This window comes from Battus philenor, unplaced genomic scaffold (assembly GCF_028537555.1).
Source record: "Battus philenor isolate CCGP_79_NKW_IND1 unplaced genomic scaffold, ilBatPhil1.0.hap1 SCAF_10, whole genome shotgun sequence".
Classification (NCBI taxonomy): Eukaryota; Metazoa; Arthropoda; class Insecta; order Lepidoptera; family Papilionidae; genus Battus; species Battus philenor.
In genome coordinates, this window is record NW_027181662.1 from 13344877 (window position 1) to 13362066 (window position 17190).

Below are 17190 nucleotides of genomic sequence, written 5' to 3' on the forward strand. Positions count from 1 at the left end.
ACCGGGATTCTATGTTGCCAGTTGCAGCTATTAAGCTAGTACGTTTAGTTCAATTTATAGCTTTTCCATTTTTTTGTCTTTATCTCTTCACCATCCACCAATCTCCACTGGTTTTAGATGGTAGGCTATGCCCCATATTCTCATTCGAAGCGATTCTCCTCAAGTATCACATCACAAGAATGGTTATCTTACTTGGTTAACAACAATAATATTAGTCTGTAGTTGTCTGAAACAAATCGCCGTTTTTTAGAAAAACGCCATATTTACTTCTTTTTTTAAAATGTATTTTCTATCTAAAATCATATATATTATTACAAAACTTTTGAAATATGTATAGAGGGTATATAGGAGAAAGTTGAAGATATCCTGGACAGATAAAGTTAATAACAGTGTTAAAAAATTAAAAGTGCTATGTACAATAAAAACAAGAAACCTGCAATGTTTGGGCCGCATGATGAGAAACTCAAAATATGAACTACTGCCACTTATCGTCTAGGGTATAGTTCACAGAGAGTATAGAAGACGAAATCCTGGCTGAAAAACTTACGCGAGTGCTTTGGGTAAAGTAGTATTAAAACAGAGATCCGTCTCTACTATTACACGCGGCAATTTTTTGTTAGATTTTATAAGACGATCTTATTAAGGGATGAGAGATCCATGAATTATAGGATAAAGTAATAAGAGCTTCTTTATAACGCTAAAGCCCAGTTAGCTAACTTTTGTTTTGACAAACGCTTATCGAATTTTCTGATTTTTTTTATTTCTTGCAACAAAAGCGATCATTCATCTTTATTGTCGATATCTTAGATGATTGTAGATCGGTCACGATGTACTCTCACCAGTGCAGCTTGGTGAATTGCCAATTAGTTTTCAGGTTTTTGAGGTAGATGAGTGGGGACAAAGAATCAGTAAGAGCAGTGTAGTATGTCGGCCCACAGGTGGACAGAGAACATTGTTAAAATCATCGAAAGAGGCTGGATACAGGTCGCTTGCAACCAGACATAATAGAGATCTATGTCCTGTATAAGACGTCTTACATCTGAAATAATGATGGGTATATTTGTTATTGGACATACACCAATACCTCGCTTTGCGTCGTTTCGTATTGCGTTTTTTTTTTTGGAAGTTGCGTCGCTGCTGTTAGTTTTTCGAGGTCACGTTGTTTTGGGTTCGAGTCTAATTTTTTTTAAATTTTCTAAAAGATGGCAACACTTTTGTTTCTAATTGCGCCGTGCCATCAACACTCGGGGATTCCCTTCCTAACTAAAAACAACGCAATTAGAATACATTTTTATTTTCACTTTCTTTCGCTAATTTTAGAGTTCAGTTTCAATTACGTAGTGTGTTGTGCTTTTTTTTTCAAAAGAGATTAATAAATTTATATAAATTTCTACGTGTTGTTTCTGGTTACAAAAAAGGTAAATATTTTTTCAATTTATTTATTGGCAGAGTCATATTATTTTTGCTTTTAAAATGTTTACTTTGTTCAATTTTCTTTTTAAAAAGTAGTATTTTCGTAACCATGGAACCTATCTTCGATCTTTACATGGTTTGCTATAGAAAATCTTAATTCACTTTGCGGCGTTTCAATTTGCGTCGCGTTTTTTGGAACGTAACCACGATGCAAAGTGAGGTATCGTTGTATATTAAATAATATTAAAGAATCAGTCCATCTTACATGCATTCTAGTCCACTAGGAGGATCGACAACATAGCCGAGGTCGCAAAAAGTCGCTGGATTATGACAGCACTAAACCGCTCATTATCGGAAAGGCCTAGGACTTGCAATGGGCATCTATTGCCTGACATAACAATGTTGACGTGCCTTAATTTGGTTTTACTCAAACTTTACACATTTCCTAGAACCTACAATTCCTAGACCTCTCCATTAGTCATAAAACAATAATAGATAACATTGTCAAGAATATAAAAAAACGAGTCCTTTGTTGGTTTTTCGTTGATAATAAACAATAGGTTATAACACATGTAATTTATTATTACAAGCGTCAATAAAAAAATATCTTTTTTTAAAAAATTGCACAGCATTTGAATCGTTTATTTGAGGAGTGATATCTCAGCGATAGCAGAAACTTGCGATCGCAGGTCGCCTGTTCGATTACTGGTGTATGTATTAATTATATAGGATCGGCAGCGTCTTCTGCTTAACATTATACCACACTGCGATCGCCTGCCAAGGGTGGCGAATGTGGTATATCCTCCAGAAGATATCTTTGGGGGAGGCCTAAGCTTTGTAGGTGGGCTGAAGCAAGGACAGCGACAGTAACTGACTAAGTTTTAACTAAATTAAAATATTTTTATTTTGATTATAAACTTTTTTTTAAATCTAATGTTATAACTTTAAAAACAATAACATGTACAATTTTACTTACCATACAGTTTTCTACCATTTGATGTTGCCAATTGTTTAATCTATGAGATAGCTAAAATTTATTAATTTCGATAACTCATAGATAATAATTATGTAATATTTAAATTATTATGATATCAATTTATTCGATTGTGACTCCGTATAACTTTTGTTGATTATTAAATAATTTTAAAATTATTTGAATTGCAAACCTACATTAATTAATATTAAATGTAAAAATACTTTTTTTGTTCTTTCAACTATCACAGAATAACAATGTCATAATTTTTATTTAAAACTATGCTAGTGTAATTAGTATAATGCTATGGAAACCGCTGCATCGCTCCTTATTTATACGTATGGAGAGATAGAAAGGTGTATTAACAGCTTTTTTTACTTCACTCGTTCCGCTGCCAAAATGGCATTTAGACAAGCTCGAAAGCTCTCTGGGAAGCCTCGCCTAAGGCTTCTGCATACAGTTTCATCGGATGCAAAGACCGCAAAGCTTTTAGATCGCTTGGGCGGATAGTACCTTGAATGACTAGCTTTAAGGACACCACCATAGGGACCCCGGCTTGGACTGTCATTCGACGATAACACACATTTAGCATTCCGACTCAAGGGTGCTCCAGAGGCCAGGCCAGTATCTCTGTTCTGTCAGTTCGCCGTCAACGTTCGTGGCGGCGCTCATGTTCTTACTTCAGCCCTCACCTCGATGCACCTTCCTAAAGCGCGGCACAGCGGTATCGGTAGCACTATATTACAGAATATTTCACTATTAACTACAATATATTATTTACAAGGTTCACAATATCAAAATATTCTTATGGTCACATTATTGTAATAAAGTTAACAAACTAAAACGCTGTCGATTATCTATGTCATTTATAGGTGTCCCATTATATATATATATATATATATATATATATATATATATATATATATATATATATATATATATATATTTATATATATATACATATACATTTAGAATAACGCATTTATATGTTTTTACACTATATTTTTTAAAATTTATTTTTACTTTCATGTTTGTGTATGTTGTACATTTATGTAAAACCTATGGGTACATTGTAATATGTCATATATATATGTGTACCCACAGTGGTAGTAGATATGTTGTTATGGGTAATCCCAATAACTTAGTCTATATTTTTACGTTTACTATATAAATACCACTATATATAATAATATACATCTTAAATTTCTAAATATTGTACATTGTTTATGAGACCTAAAATTAGTATAAACATTTTCACCAACGCAAACTAAAACCTAATCTTTTAACATGGACAAATGTTTTAAAAACTCGATCCCAAATTTTACTGGTGATGCCGAATGCTGTAGAAAGAAAAAAAAGTTAATATTATATCAGGAAAGAAAAAGATCTTATAACGAAACAGGTATAAACAACACGTTTATAGAATAAAAAGACACTGTGTTCACATTTTTATAGTATTTACACTATTATAAAGAATGTAGACATGAAGAAAGACATGATACAAAAATATACGAAAAAAAAATTGTGATAAAGTAATAAGAATAAAGGAAAATAAAAACTTTTACCAGAATCGTTAAAAATACATATAATAAAATAAAATAAAAAATTGTAAAAAAGCTGTCCAGAAAGAAATGGTGAAGGAAATGAGATGAGGCATGAAAAGTAAAGAAATGAAAATGAGGAATGATAGAGAGATATTGAGGCGGGCTAAAGAAGAGTCTCGAATTAATAAGAAAAGAAAGGGAATAAATTAAATAATATAAAACTGTCCACGTGAATCCAAGACAGGGGTTGTACGAGAACTTCCCAATAGCGGGGGCCATAAAAAACGTAGTAGTAAGAACTGTGTTAATGCTACATATACTGTTATATTATTATTCCATTAAATATCTGTCCGTTGCATATCGAACCCTCGAACTTAGACAAAAGCCAGTGTTCTAATTTATTATGCATGTGAATAGTTTCATAAAATGTAATGTACAATGTACTTAGATGTTTATTTCTTCTTCGTTTGTTTTTTTTTCTTTTTCTCCTAAACATTATTATTTAAAAATATATACATAAAGCTAATCCCTATTTACTTTGGTCAGTCTGGAGTCTACTTTTTTTTTAAATTCATAAAAAGGAAATTGCTAAAATTTAAAATTTTCGGAAAAAAAATTTTTTATGCAATTGCGCCTTTGACAGTTGACACGCTGAAAATTTATAATATCGTTTTTAACAGCTGTAGCGGTCAGAATTTATTATCACTAATTTTTTTATTAATATCGCATTAAATTATTAATGAAGTACACTCTGAAACATGTAAGATTATTTTTTTTCTTTAAGAAGGCGGTAGGACAGTTACTTCTGGCAGTACAAAATCTATCGTGACAGATAATATTATATCAATTGTTATTATGTAATAAGTTGTGTAGTTTCACACGTATAATCTATATAGTTTACACAACCTAGAAGAATCAATCATAAATGGAACTCAATAAACTATTGATTTGTTTTTGTACACGCTAGGATACATTTAAATAGTTTCATAATAATTAACAAAATTATTATAATGAACTAGCTGCTCCCGCAAATGTTATTTTCCAAAAAAAAAAGTTTTTAATTAACAAATAAAAAATAAGGATTGATCGTAGTGAGGGGAAAATTTAGGGTTGTATGTATTTTTGTATTCTGTATCCTAAAAAAATAAAAACAAAAAATGTTGTTTAAAAAATAAAAAAAAAATATAAAGGTACATTTTAGACCTTTGTTTCGATGTGGGCACGCATCAGATGTATGGTTCATTTCTCCACAGTTAAAACAACGCACAGGCCGCCTGTTCTGGGTCTTATCATGGTCATTCGCACTTCTACAACTTACACTGGATCTTCGGTGTAAATTTTCCTTGTATTTCTCATACAATTTAAGCTTCTCTTTTAAACCCTTAACATTTAGGGGGAAGAAAAATAGATGTTGTCCGATTCTCCACCCTGGCCGATATGCCGCTAAAATTCACGACAATCGGTCGAACCGTTTCGGAGGAGTTCAATCACGCACACCGTGACACGAGAACTTTATATATTAGATACATTTAATTAACAAATTTAATTTATTATTATTAGATTAAATTTTAGGGGGACCGGAAAGTAATGTCGCTTTCTTAAGTTAAATTCACTCTACTACATTTATAACAAGTTTTTATTTCTAACAATATATTCACCTTCGTTATCATCAACCTGTTCCCATCTAGTATACAAATTTTCAATGTCAGAGCGGTAGAAATCAATCGGTTTTTCTGTAAAATATGTCGACAGAAACGACATTACTTTCCGGTCCCCCTAATACATTTCAGATGATTATCTATAAAAATAAATCCCTTTTTCCCTTTGTCATAACATGATTTAAAAAAAATTACCGCCTTCGTTAATTTTTAAATGAATTCCTTAATATTTTGTAAAAAAATTTTAATGGAAAATAATTTTAGACTGGCTTAAATTAGAAATATCGATAAATGAATCGCAAGGGCGGTCGTTAAGTGTTTGTGTAATAAATCTTGAAATTCCTTTTTTTTTCGAATTAAGAACGCTTCCATATTATTCATTGTCTTTATAAATAAGTACTTATGTTTATTTATTTATTTATATATATTGATTATTCATAGCATAGACAAGATAACATCTATGGGTGAAGCTAATATTTTTATTAAAATGTATTAAGATCTCTGATCCATTTTAAAAAATTCTGTGTTTCTTTGTAAGTAACGATTGCTTATCTATTATGGTAGACGTAACGTCAACATCCTGGATACAGATATTAGGCCTAGTTTAGTATAAAAAATTTTGTTTTTTTTGACAGGAGAAAGAAATGTCACAGATAAAATGACATAGTCCGAGTAAAAAAAATTGTCAAGCGTGAGCTGATATAACAGTCACGAAATATTAATTGTATTAAAAATAATCGTGAATCACTTGCCTTTATCATGGTTAAGGAAATGATGGTTGGAGTGATAACGTTTCATCTCGTATAGATAGCTGCCGGCGCTAGGCGAACAGTGATGTAGGTAGTAATGGATCATGTCGTAACAAAGATAACCTGTAGACAAAAAAAAAGTAAATAGCTGATTGCGATTTATCAAATATACACGCTATTAGCGGAGGTGAGTTACTGCCTAAGCAAAAATTTATCGAAATGGTGGCTGTGACGTCACTGATACCGAATTCGGAATTCAAATGGGCGTTCGAATTTTAAATCAAACGCGCAAGAATGAATTTACATAAAAGTATTGTAGCCGTAGTGGCTAGCAATAAGAAACGTTAACGCTACAAATGGAAACTAAAACTTCTTACATCCAAGTAAAGTTTTTAGTTTTTTTCATTTAGTGACTTATATATACATCGTGAAAAGAATGGCAAAAAAGCCCATTTTTATAAAATCTAGAATAAAATTCAGCTGACATATTACAAAATGCCACAATTTATGATCCTTTATTTTGTAATTACTAATGTTTATAATACCGCAATTAGCCATTCATTCATTGTCTTCCCGAATTATATCTTTAATCCTGTACACTGTAATAATTTTTTTTTACGTGTTTTCATTTGAATAAACTACATTTTTTTTTACAATTTGTCCAACCGTGAACTCAAAATGATTATTAAATCTAATTCTTTAAATAAGTGACATTTTTTTACATTTCTGAAACATAAAATCATCTTACTTTATTCTATTGCAAAAACTCAAAAATACGTGACGTAGATTTTTAATTAATTTGTTGAAGTAAACATTGCCTGTAAGATCTTGTTTGACGAAATAAACTTGACGTTTATTTAAAGGACAATCTTTATAATAATTACACCGAAGTTAAGTGTATATATATGTGTATAACAATATTACGCGATGAAATTTTTTTATCGGACTTATGATGTTTAAATGAATTACACATAGGTATTGCTTTCATTGATAAGACAATTACGATAAAATATTGCAATCGCTACGGTGACTCATTTTACAATTTAGATACAACTATCAAATAAAATTTGACAGACGTTTTGAATTTATTTGAAAGATGATTTATAAAGAGTGTGTAACAAATCAGATTGCGTATTAAGTTATCGTAAAAACATTTTGATAAAGATAATAAATGGATTTATTTAAAAATATATAAATATGAAATATTGAATACGACATATCATGATTTTGAAAGTAAAACTTGCACATAGCATTCTACAAAATTTGAACTATTTGTTTTCATCATCGATCAGCCGATAGATGATCACTACAAATCATAGAACTTCCCCAAAGATCACCACAATGACAGATCTTGCGCTGCCCGCATCCAGAGGCTTAATACGACCTTGACTTTGTCGTCGGTGGACGTAGTGGGGTGTCTACACACGCCTCAGCCACCAGTTCCAGAACCAGTCAGTCCCAATGGATTTTTGCTATTATGGCATGTTAAATAACTAATCTAACGAACTTTGACTAATCGGTGTAACATAACTCTTGAAGATGCCCCGTGGAGGGGTGAAACACGTGTTGAGTAGTTTGGCGGTGGCGGTTGTGTGATTCGCATTGTTTGCCGCATACGCATTTATCAGCGGGCTGGCGGGCGGTGCCCTTTATTGCACGACTACCACTGCATGTGCGGAAGTGACTAAATATTGGTCCTTTTCTTACTTAGGATGGACTTCCGCAAGGTAACGCCTGATTCCATTAAATAATCTAACGAACTCTTATGTGTTAACCAATGAAGTTGTTACGGATGTAGGTTTGAGTCTGGGTAAAGCTCTGGTATTATTCCGGGTAGAACTAATTAGCCGAGTCCTTAGAAGGCTTCACTCGAAAAGTACCTCGATACTGACCTCTGTCATTCGCTGAGATACTTAACGCTTCTTCTCCAGTTAGGCTATTCACTATAATACGGTTTTCTACAAAGGTAAACAGACGACCATCTTTTGGTCATCTAAAGACATTGAATGCAGGCCGCTTCCAAACCGTGATTGGTTATATAAATTGACTGTATAAAAAATGTTGCGTTCGAAATTAGACTTCCTATTAGTATTAGTAACGAAACACTTTTGCAAAGCTAGAATAATGCAGTTTTTCATCTGCAAGACATTTGTAGATGAAAAAAAGTAACAGCCATTGCACAGACGAATAGCTAGTTGAAGTAGCAGTGGGTTATTAATTATGGCTCTGGAGTGGTGAATGTAGATCGACAAGGGCAGGGCAGGAAGTCCGCGCATGAGGTGGATATCCCTGTTAAGATGGTCAGAAGACGCGGGATCCTGGACACTTACGATATTACTATACGATGCAAAAACCTAAACTTCCCTTCACATAAACTAACAACTGATAATTAAATATATGTAATTAATTAATAAAAAAGTGCATTCTAAAGTAACTGACAGACTAGAAAAATTTCCGTTATCATTTGACGTGAAAGTTATAAGTTTTTTAATATAATTTAAGTTATGATATATAACTTATTCTAAACTTAAACTTACCAATTAAACCTCCTATCATTCTTATCATCGGATACGTAATAATTTTACTGACAGCAATATAAACAATAGCAGCAAGAATTAAAGCCGGTACAGGAGGGAAAACTTGACGTAATCCATCAAAAGGTACCTGAAAAATAATAGATTACTTATTAGATGATATACAAATTTATATATCATCAAAAATTTTGCGAAATCAAATTAATTCTATACAAAAATAAGATTTATTTTTATAGGATATCATTGTAGTAGTATGATTCCCACAGCTGGACAAAGTCCTGCCCCGTTTATTTCCGATAAAATCGAATCAAAAATAAAGAGATTCGTAGAAATACAAAACTGTCGACAGAGTGCTTCGAATTGGCCAGTTGAAATAGCATGTGGGAGGTCACACGTGAAGACCAGATGGCCACTCGTGCTTAAAGATTATGAAGTAGTGACTACAGACCAGTAAGCACAGCGTAAGACCTCTGTCCATAAAGTGAACAGACGACCTTGTTAAGGTACAATTAATTCTATTTGAAAGAAGTGTGTTCAACAGTGGGCGTCTTTCAGCTGGACTGATGAAAACCTCCTAAGAACTTGGCAGTCTCTCGGTAAACTAAATCGGAAATTACAGGTACCCTCAGGCTTATTAAGGTTGAAGAAGTTAAGGCTATGATAATAGCGCTGTTCATACAATACTAAATAATGTCCACAGATCATTGCTTGGTGTGTACCACCAGGCGCTTTGGTAGCTTATACGACTTCTGAGGGTGCCTAAAAGTTACATTACGTACCTTATGATGAATACCATGGATGAGGAAATGGATCTTTATCATTGTGTGGGACGTCCCCGGGTTGAAGTGGAACACCCATCTATGCATAGCGTATTCGAAGATAGTCCATAAAAGTGTCCCTGAGATTACGTACTTCAAGTACTGTAACGTCGAGATATTTTCAGGTCCGCAGGAATCTGCAAAAAGTTGTTTAAGTTATAATAACTAATTACCCACATTTTAACTTGGTTTTTTTTATTATTTACTGCACCTTTAAATTCATTTAAGTTAGCTGTTAATACTGAAAAACAAGTATTACTTAATTCGAGGGAAAAATTACCTTTTCCTTCATTACTGAATAGCCTTTATGTGATCGAAGCTGTACTTATTGAATAATATAATATAATTTATATATAAGAATAATATACAGTAGAAAAATCGATTTTTTTATCTTTAAAAGAGCATCGAATATTTTATATAAATCGATTTTTTTATCTGTGCTGGTCTATCATTCCTTTACAACTTCATCTAAGAGGATAGTGATGCAATAACGCGCTCACACACAACAAACATATAAACAATGTTTTAGAAATTGTCAACGCAGTTCTCCTCAACATTCTTTTACAAAACAATACAAAACTTACCTCCACAAGCCACATATTTGTCATACGTAGTAACAATTAAATAAAATATGATCGGTATCCAGAAGATAGGGACAAGATACCAGGACGTGTATGTCAAACTTTCCAGTAAAGGATTGGAGAACAGCTTGCATTGTCTGTAGACGGCAGTGTGGACCCATTTTTCGTAATGCGGTGCAATCTCACTGAGCTGACTGAGTAGTGGTTTTGACCAGTCCAGTCTACCCTGGAAAGACATAATACTATTAAACAAATACTTTGTTTTTAAAATCAAAACAATATTAGATCTAATATATAAAATTCACGTGTCACGGTTTCGAACTTGAACTCCTCTGAAACGGATTGACCGATTTTTACCAAATTTTATATGCAATATATTTTTCATACCCCTAAGCGATAAGGGTTGTTCACCCTTAAATTTTTTTTTTATTTTTTTGGACGAAATTTTTTGTTTTTATCTTTTTATAATACAACATACAAAAATACATACAACCCTAAATTTTCACCCCTCTACGATCAACCATTATTTTTAAATTGAAAATTAAAAATATTTTTTTTGTTTTTATTTTTTTATGATACAACATACAAAAATACATACAACCCTAAATTTTCACCCCTCTACGATCAACCATTATTTTTAAATTGAAAATTAATTTTTTTTTTTTCGCAAAACAACTTTTGCGGGATCAGCTAGTATTTCTATAAAAATCATTAGCACCAACATATCAGTAAATAGACGACTACTGCAAGGCAAGGGAGATCAATTGGTCCTGCGCTGCCGGCATTTGGCGAATTCCTGTGAACTTTATTAAGTTATAGATTCACCCAGAAGGTCCCACGTCGCGTCTACTGGCTGAAGTGAACCGCCACTGAGAACCTTTGGGTCTTAGTGTCTGTCGATTGTACGAGCGACGTTGCCGCACTGCCAATTCAGACAAGGAATTCTTTGAGGTACGTCGATGACGTTGGTTCTTCTGCTCGTTTCTGATTCGATCTCTCAGCGTAGCTGTCTGTCTAGATATTGAGCCTTATTAAAAGGCCTAACGTTATCTACCACGTATCGGATCCTTATGTCATCACCGGCGACAAACAAACCAAAACCTTCGTCATCAGACATTACGGAATAGCATTATTGAATTCTTAACTACTATTATTTTACTAATATATGGCCAACTCCATCGAGAAGATCTTTACAATAAATTATAATAATACACTTTTATTGTACATCCCGTAAGAATATAACAAAAAAATTACGATAACAATACAAATGTACAATTGGCTATCTTAACGCATTCCGCCATTTTTTAAAGACAGCCAATGGATGGATTGGAAAATATTTGTAATTCAATAAATAGGTGTCCACTAATACGAAGATAAAATAATTATGTCGTGTAAAGGTAAAGTAAAGATTTAAAATTATCCGATAGTGTATATAATTTAAAATAAAATACTTAAAAAATATACAAATATTTAATTAAGATATATGTAATAATATACATACACTAAATATTGTAATACTTAAAACAGTTCAAAAGTATTACAGGCAAGGAAGAAGATAAACATGATTATGAGCGAAAAATAATGCAAGACTTTAAAGGTCAAAAAAAAATTGAATATATAAGAGTTCAATCTATAGATATTCATCAATTTCTCAAGTGGCGACCACGTGCTGGTGGACGCGTGGGCAGGTCCCCCACTAGATGATAGTCATCGTGATGATACACTATGCCCTACAGTGGACTTCTATCGGCAGACATGATACTAAACCATAATGTTCGCGCATGCTGATATAGATTCTTTTAATAAATCACGCTTTGTAAAAATAACGTAATTTATATGTATGAAATGTACGTGTAATTATGAAATAAAAAAAAAGTTTATTTAAAAATTCTAGTTCAATATAATAAAATAATAAAATTTCTAGTTGTTAAGCATCGCCAAAATGGACAGTTCCTTTCCTTGCTACGGAGAATTTTGCGTTGTGTACCACGCACACATCCGATATTATGACGTCACATTTGTCACACCCAACACCAATATTTATTTTACTTTACCTTACAGACAAGCCTAGCATTCCTAAAACAAAGGTTTCCTACCTTTGAGTTCAATTTTCTGTATTCAAGATGGCGGCCTATAGGCGTAAAATCTTTAAAAGGGTGAGTGTATAGTTCTTTTTCAATGAATCTATGGCACACCGTTTACGAAAATCATTTTTTAAGAAGTTATAAACAACGTAATAATAATAATATAAAAAGAAAAAAGCGTTACTTTTAAAGATTTCTACATAATTAATTTAATTATTGCTTTCTTTCTGTCCCTGCAGAATATATACTTCCTTGGAATGAAAAAGAATAAATTTACAAAGTGATCACATTATACAGGATGATTGCAAATTGGTGTAAAGTCTTTAAAGCTTTTTGCTAACAAATGAGTTACACATTCACTCTTTTAAAGCTCGCTTACCAGTTCCACTAAGGATAATACACTCTACTTCAAAATTAAAAAAAAAGTTATATATTTTTTATGCTTCGAATTTTTTCTTTTCGGCTATTTGTTTGTACTTGTCGAATTAATAACAAAAGAGTGTTACGGTACAGTAAACCATGGCAAATATACATCCCATAACATTAAAGAGAAAACTGAGAAGATATTCATACTGACCGGACCCGAGAAAATTGGATTAAAATTTAGGATTCACTCGAAAACCTCGGCCCAGGATCCAGGGCCGGCTCTAGCTCGTGTAGCGCCCGTGTGCAATGAAACCCTGGCGCCCGCTAGGCCTGACCCACCCCCCCGCGCGGCTTTAACTATTAACTTTGCCATCGTAACAAGAAAATTATTTCATATACCAATAAGCTATTTTATAATTATAGGTATAGCTTACAGTATGGTATTATTTACGGCCTTTCTTCTTATGACAGCAGAATAACACTCATTGTTTTTATGCCTGTAGCACATCTCTCATAGTTCATGTTTTTCTTTGTGTTTTAAGTTTTTTGGACAGCGAAATAGAAGCGAAATGTATAGAATTTCTGCTTCGCTGCGAATAGAACATCGTCTCAGGGAGCGCCGCGGCGCCCGTGTACATTGTACACCTTGCACTATAGGTTAAGCCGCCCCTGTCACGATGTTACCTTATTAAAAATTGTAAGGACATCAGGTTTTAGGTTATGACGCTCCTTAGACTGTTGAATAACAAAATATGTGATTTTCTACAAATGTTTACATTCGCCGTTTTAAATCTTAAAGAGTATTGATCCGAATACGTATTCTGTAGTTCTTTACATTAAATTAACAGAACTGTCAGATGTTTTTCTGTCTTAACCAAGAGTAATCAATTCTAACCTCAAAAATGTATTTGTAAAACATTGTGTTAATTGTAACCTTTTAATATACAACATTGTTGGTTATATTATCTGATGCGTAAATTTTAAATTTTATAGTTTTATAAACACCGGTGAAGTTCACATACAATAAGCCATGAGAGAAACATTAATTTTCAAAGATCGATGCCTCAAACAATCAACGAATCTCCTTTTATTTATCGACATTTCAAATGCGTCTCCAAAGTATTAGTTAAAATTAATTCAGTGAAGTCTTTCACAAATTATAGCGTGACTAAAAGAAATAAATAAAGGTAAACCATAAATTCATTTCAGTGATAGAAAAAGGCACGAAAAAATCATAGACAAATATTCCAATCACGATGTTTTACACGTATCTAATCAGAAATGCAATTAATCGTTCGTTAATGTTTGTGGGTAGTTGCTAATTGTTTGGAAGGTAAACAATTACGATTTGTAATTCTTAAACATTATGCAATTGGAGTTTTTAGACTTCGCTGACGTTGAATTACAGTCTGGTCATGACCAAGGTCGGCGTGATTTATCGATTGTTTACGAAACATTCGCTATTCTTTTTTGTCAAAAAATATGTTAATGGTACTAAAATATTAGATAGAGTTTGGTTTTTAAATAATTTACAGATGGTAATTGTATTTCTGTGCCATCGGACGTCCACAGCTGGTAATAGATCTCTCACATAGATTTCATATGAAGATGGTCGAAAGTGGTTTACATCCAGCACCTTAAGACTTAAGACGACCTTCGCAAGGTCGTCTGTCCGTCTCGTGGGTCGTTTGCTTTGCTTACCAGTCTATGGTATCCATTGCCACTTCAACCTGCCAATTCATTGGACCTCTTTAAATCCCTATTTATATATATATACGCGGTCAAGTCATAATTTGAAATCTACAATTGTTTCCGATTTATCTGTATACATAAGAAAGACGAAGGCAACAGCGAGAAATGTTTACTATTTATTGTGGTCATTATCACAAATACAGAAAGTACGTCAAATAGTAGATACTTTTGTAAAATTGCCAACCCCTAAAACCCCAGGAGTGAGAAAAGTATTTAAAATTATAATTCAAATATCCTTTTTTCAAACATTGGTTTACACCTCTTACTGACGTCTAGTTAAATCTGTTCAGATGATATATGCTACAGATCTGAGAAGAACAAGCGAGAGAACAACAAACTCAGCAGGACTACATATTTTTATAAAAACAATTTCAAAATTAATAGACTAAGCATTGTAATTTACAGTATAGTTACTTTGAACACCCTGACGTTCTTTGACATTTAAAAAAAAATAGCAATAAAGTTTGTTGAAAATTATCTGTGATCCTATTTTAAAAGCAAATACTTTGCCCATATGTTTATTAGATTTGGTTATTTTAACAATTAATCCTTACTAGCTATACCCGCCGACTACTTCCGCGTGAAATTAAAAAAAATATATTTTTTTTTTTCGCTTAAAAATATGTCTAAAATAAAATTAGCCTAAGTTACTCCTTATTATATCAGTTAACTGCCAATATAAGTCACGTCAAAATCGAGTCAGCCATTTCAGTGATTATCCGGAACAAACAAACAGACAAAATATTTTGTTGTATGTATCGTATATATTCGTATATATGTTATAAACAGATGTTATTTATACATTCAAATAAATTTTATTTATTTGAATGTATAGATTAACTCTACTAATGGAAATTCTTCTACTATGTTTCAGCTAATGGTCTATCAGTTAAGTATCTGTCGGTATAACTTCAACGCACCATCACTAACACCGGGATCGCAGTCGGAGCTTGTTCTAGCTGTATAACATATCTATACTTATCACGTAAATCTTATCGATAGCAAACAAAAGATTGTATTTAAATCGCGGTTTTGGAACTGAACAGCCATACGTTCGTTCGTGTAGGCCACGCTAACCCCAAATGGCAATCGATATCAAAATTCGCGTATCAGTACCATGTTTTAAAAGAAAAATTAAAAATAATATCAGACATAAAAATATATAAATAAACATTACCATTGTGAGACATAAATAATCTTATATAGAATTTCTTCTAATTAGTAAACGTTATGTCATGTCCCACAGTGTTTCCCAACGTGGGTCTCACGCCCCACAGAGAAATTTTTAAGTTGGTAAAGAAAGTGGAATCTAACTCTAACTCTACTAACCTTTTCGCTTTAATATATATATGTATATATATATATATATATATATATATGTATATATATACATATATATATATATATATATATATATATATATATATATATATATATTACATAGGGGGGGCGTAAGGTCTTTGAAAAGGGTAAGTTGGGACATTACACATAAAAGATTTTAAAAAATGCTTTTACATATCAAGTATTGTAAGAAATAAATATCATCGTAGAATTATTTCATTGACTACAACTGTACAAGCGTATATAAAACTAAGTCAAGATTAAAAATGAAGAGGATAAATAATAGGGAATACAGATGTGATTTGCTTTTGTAACAAAATATTGTGAAGTCGTATGTGTTCAACATATCAGCCGTTTTACATCCGCAGCTGGACATAGGCCTCCCCTATAGATTTTCAATAAGACCTTTCGGTGGCGCCTTACAACCAATGTTTCTGACGATTTTAACAAGGTCATCTGTTCACCTTGTGTGTGGACGCCGCTGAAAACATAGCATTTATCAATGCTTTTTCATACACTACATAATTAATTCTATTTTCTTATTCGTAAATAAATTAAGTTCAACTTAAGCAACAGCGGAAAAGGCGACATAAATATCGTCACCGCTCGACTGCTCTTGTGATATTTATCAAAAACAAATACAAGTAGTGTTCGACAGAAACGTCTGTTAATAATTCTAAAATAGATTCTTCTTCTGCTTTTAATCCGATAGACGCCTACTGCAACGCAAATGCTCCCAAAGTTGGCACTGGTGACAGGTCCTGCACTGCTCGCACCCAGCGACTTCTCATCACCAATTTAGACGAGCAATTCTTAACCCTGCGTCGGTGACCTGGGTTTTTATGCGGATCTTTTCATTTCTGATTCGATATCGCAGCATAACTCCAAGCAAAACCCTCTTTATTGCTCTGACCCTCACCTATCTTCTGAAGATCAGCGAAAAAAATAGAATAACTACCTCTAATTCCTCCAAAAACGCAATCTCTTCCGGATTGCGATGTACCTCCTCCTTCGTGATAATCCTTCCGTTTCCGCTTACAGCACCCGCCAAGTTACCTTCCCGTGTTCCCTCACTCACTTTAAAATCACTCATCATATGATACGCACTAGAACTGTGATCATACATCTTCATGGCTTGGACGATCGACTTCCCTTTGTACTTTTCCAGGGTGCTCCTACCGCCCGGGTGGTCGTGAAGAAAACGCTTCAGGTCATAACTGTTATCGTTAAAGGCGACCATAAATCCGTTATTTTTTGCGAACATGACGACAACCACTAGCGTTAACGCTCCCGCCTCAACTACCTTATCAACGAATGCCGGTGAGACATTGCAGATGTGTTCGAACCATTACCACTGGTTCACGATTCAAAAAAAAA

General features: G+C 33.1%; 1 protein-coding gene across 1 annotated transcript; it reads right to left on the reverse strand.

Annotated features, from left to right (window-relative positions):
• Window positions 1-3577: 3577 nt before the first annotated feature.
• Window positions 3578-17184, reverse strand: Fa2h (Fatty acid 2-hydroxylase). Its single transcript, XM_068768671.1, has 6 exons — window positions 16772-17184; window positions 10274-10496; window positions 9651-9826; window positions 8875-9001; window positions 6341-6460; window positions 3578-3726 (listed from the first exon to the last, which is right to left on the reverse strand). The coding sequence occupies exons 1-6, from the start codon at window positions 17075-17077 to the stop codon at window positions 3641-3643; spliced, it is 1038 nt and encodes a 345-aa protein (XP_068624772.1). The 5' UTR covers window positions 17078-17184; the 3' UTR covers window positions 3578-3640.
• Between the last annotated feature and the right edge of the window lie 6 nt (window positions 17185-17190).

Bases quoted from the DNA above. Each gene is read 5' to 3' on its own strand.
- Fa2h (XM_068768671.1), bottom strand. From the start codon at position 17,077: ATGTTCGCAAAAAATAACGGATTTATGGTCGCCTTTAACGATAACAGT. The intron at 10,497-16,771 runs GTAGTTATTCTA...ATGTCTTTCCAG, and splicing joins CGTTTTTGGAGGAATTAGAG to GGTAGACTGGACTGGTCAAA. The intron at 9,827-10,273 runs GTAAGTTTTGTA...AACTTTTTGCAG, and splicing joins CAAATATGTGGCTTGTGGAG to ATTCCTGCGGACCTGAAAAT.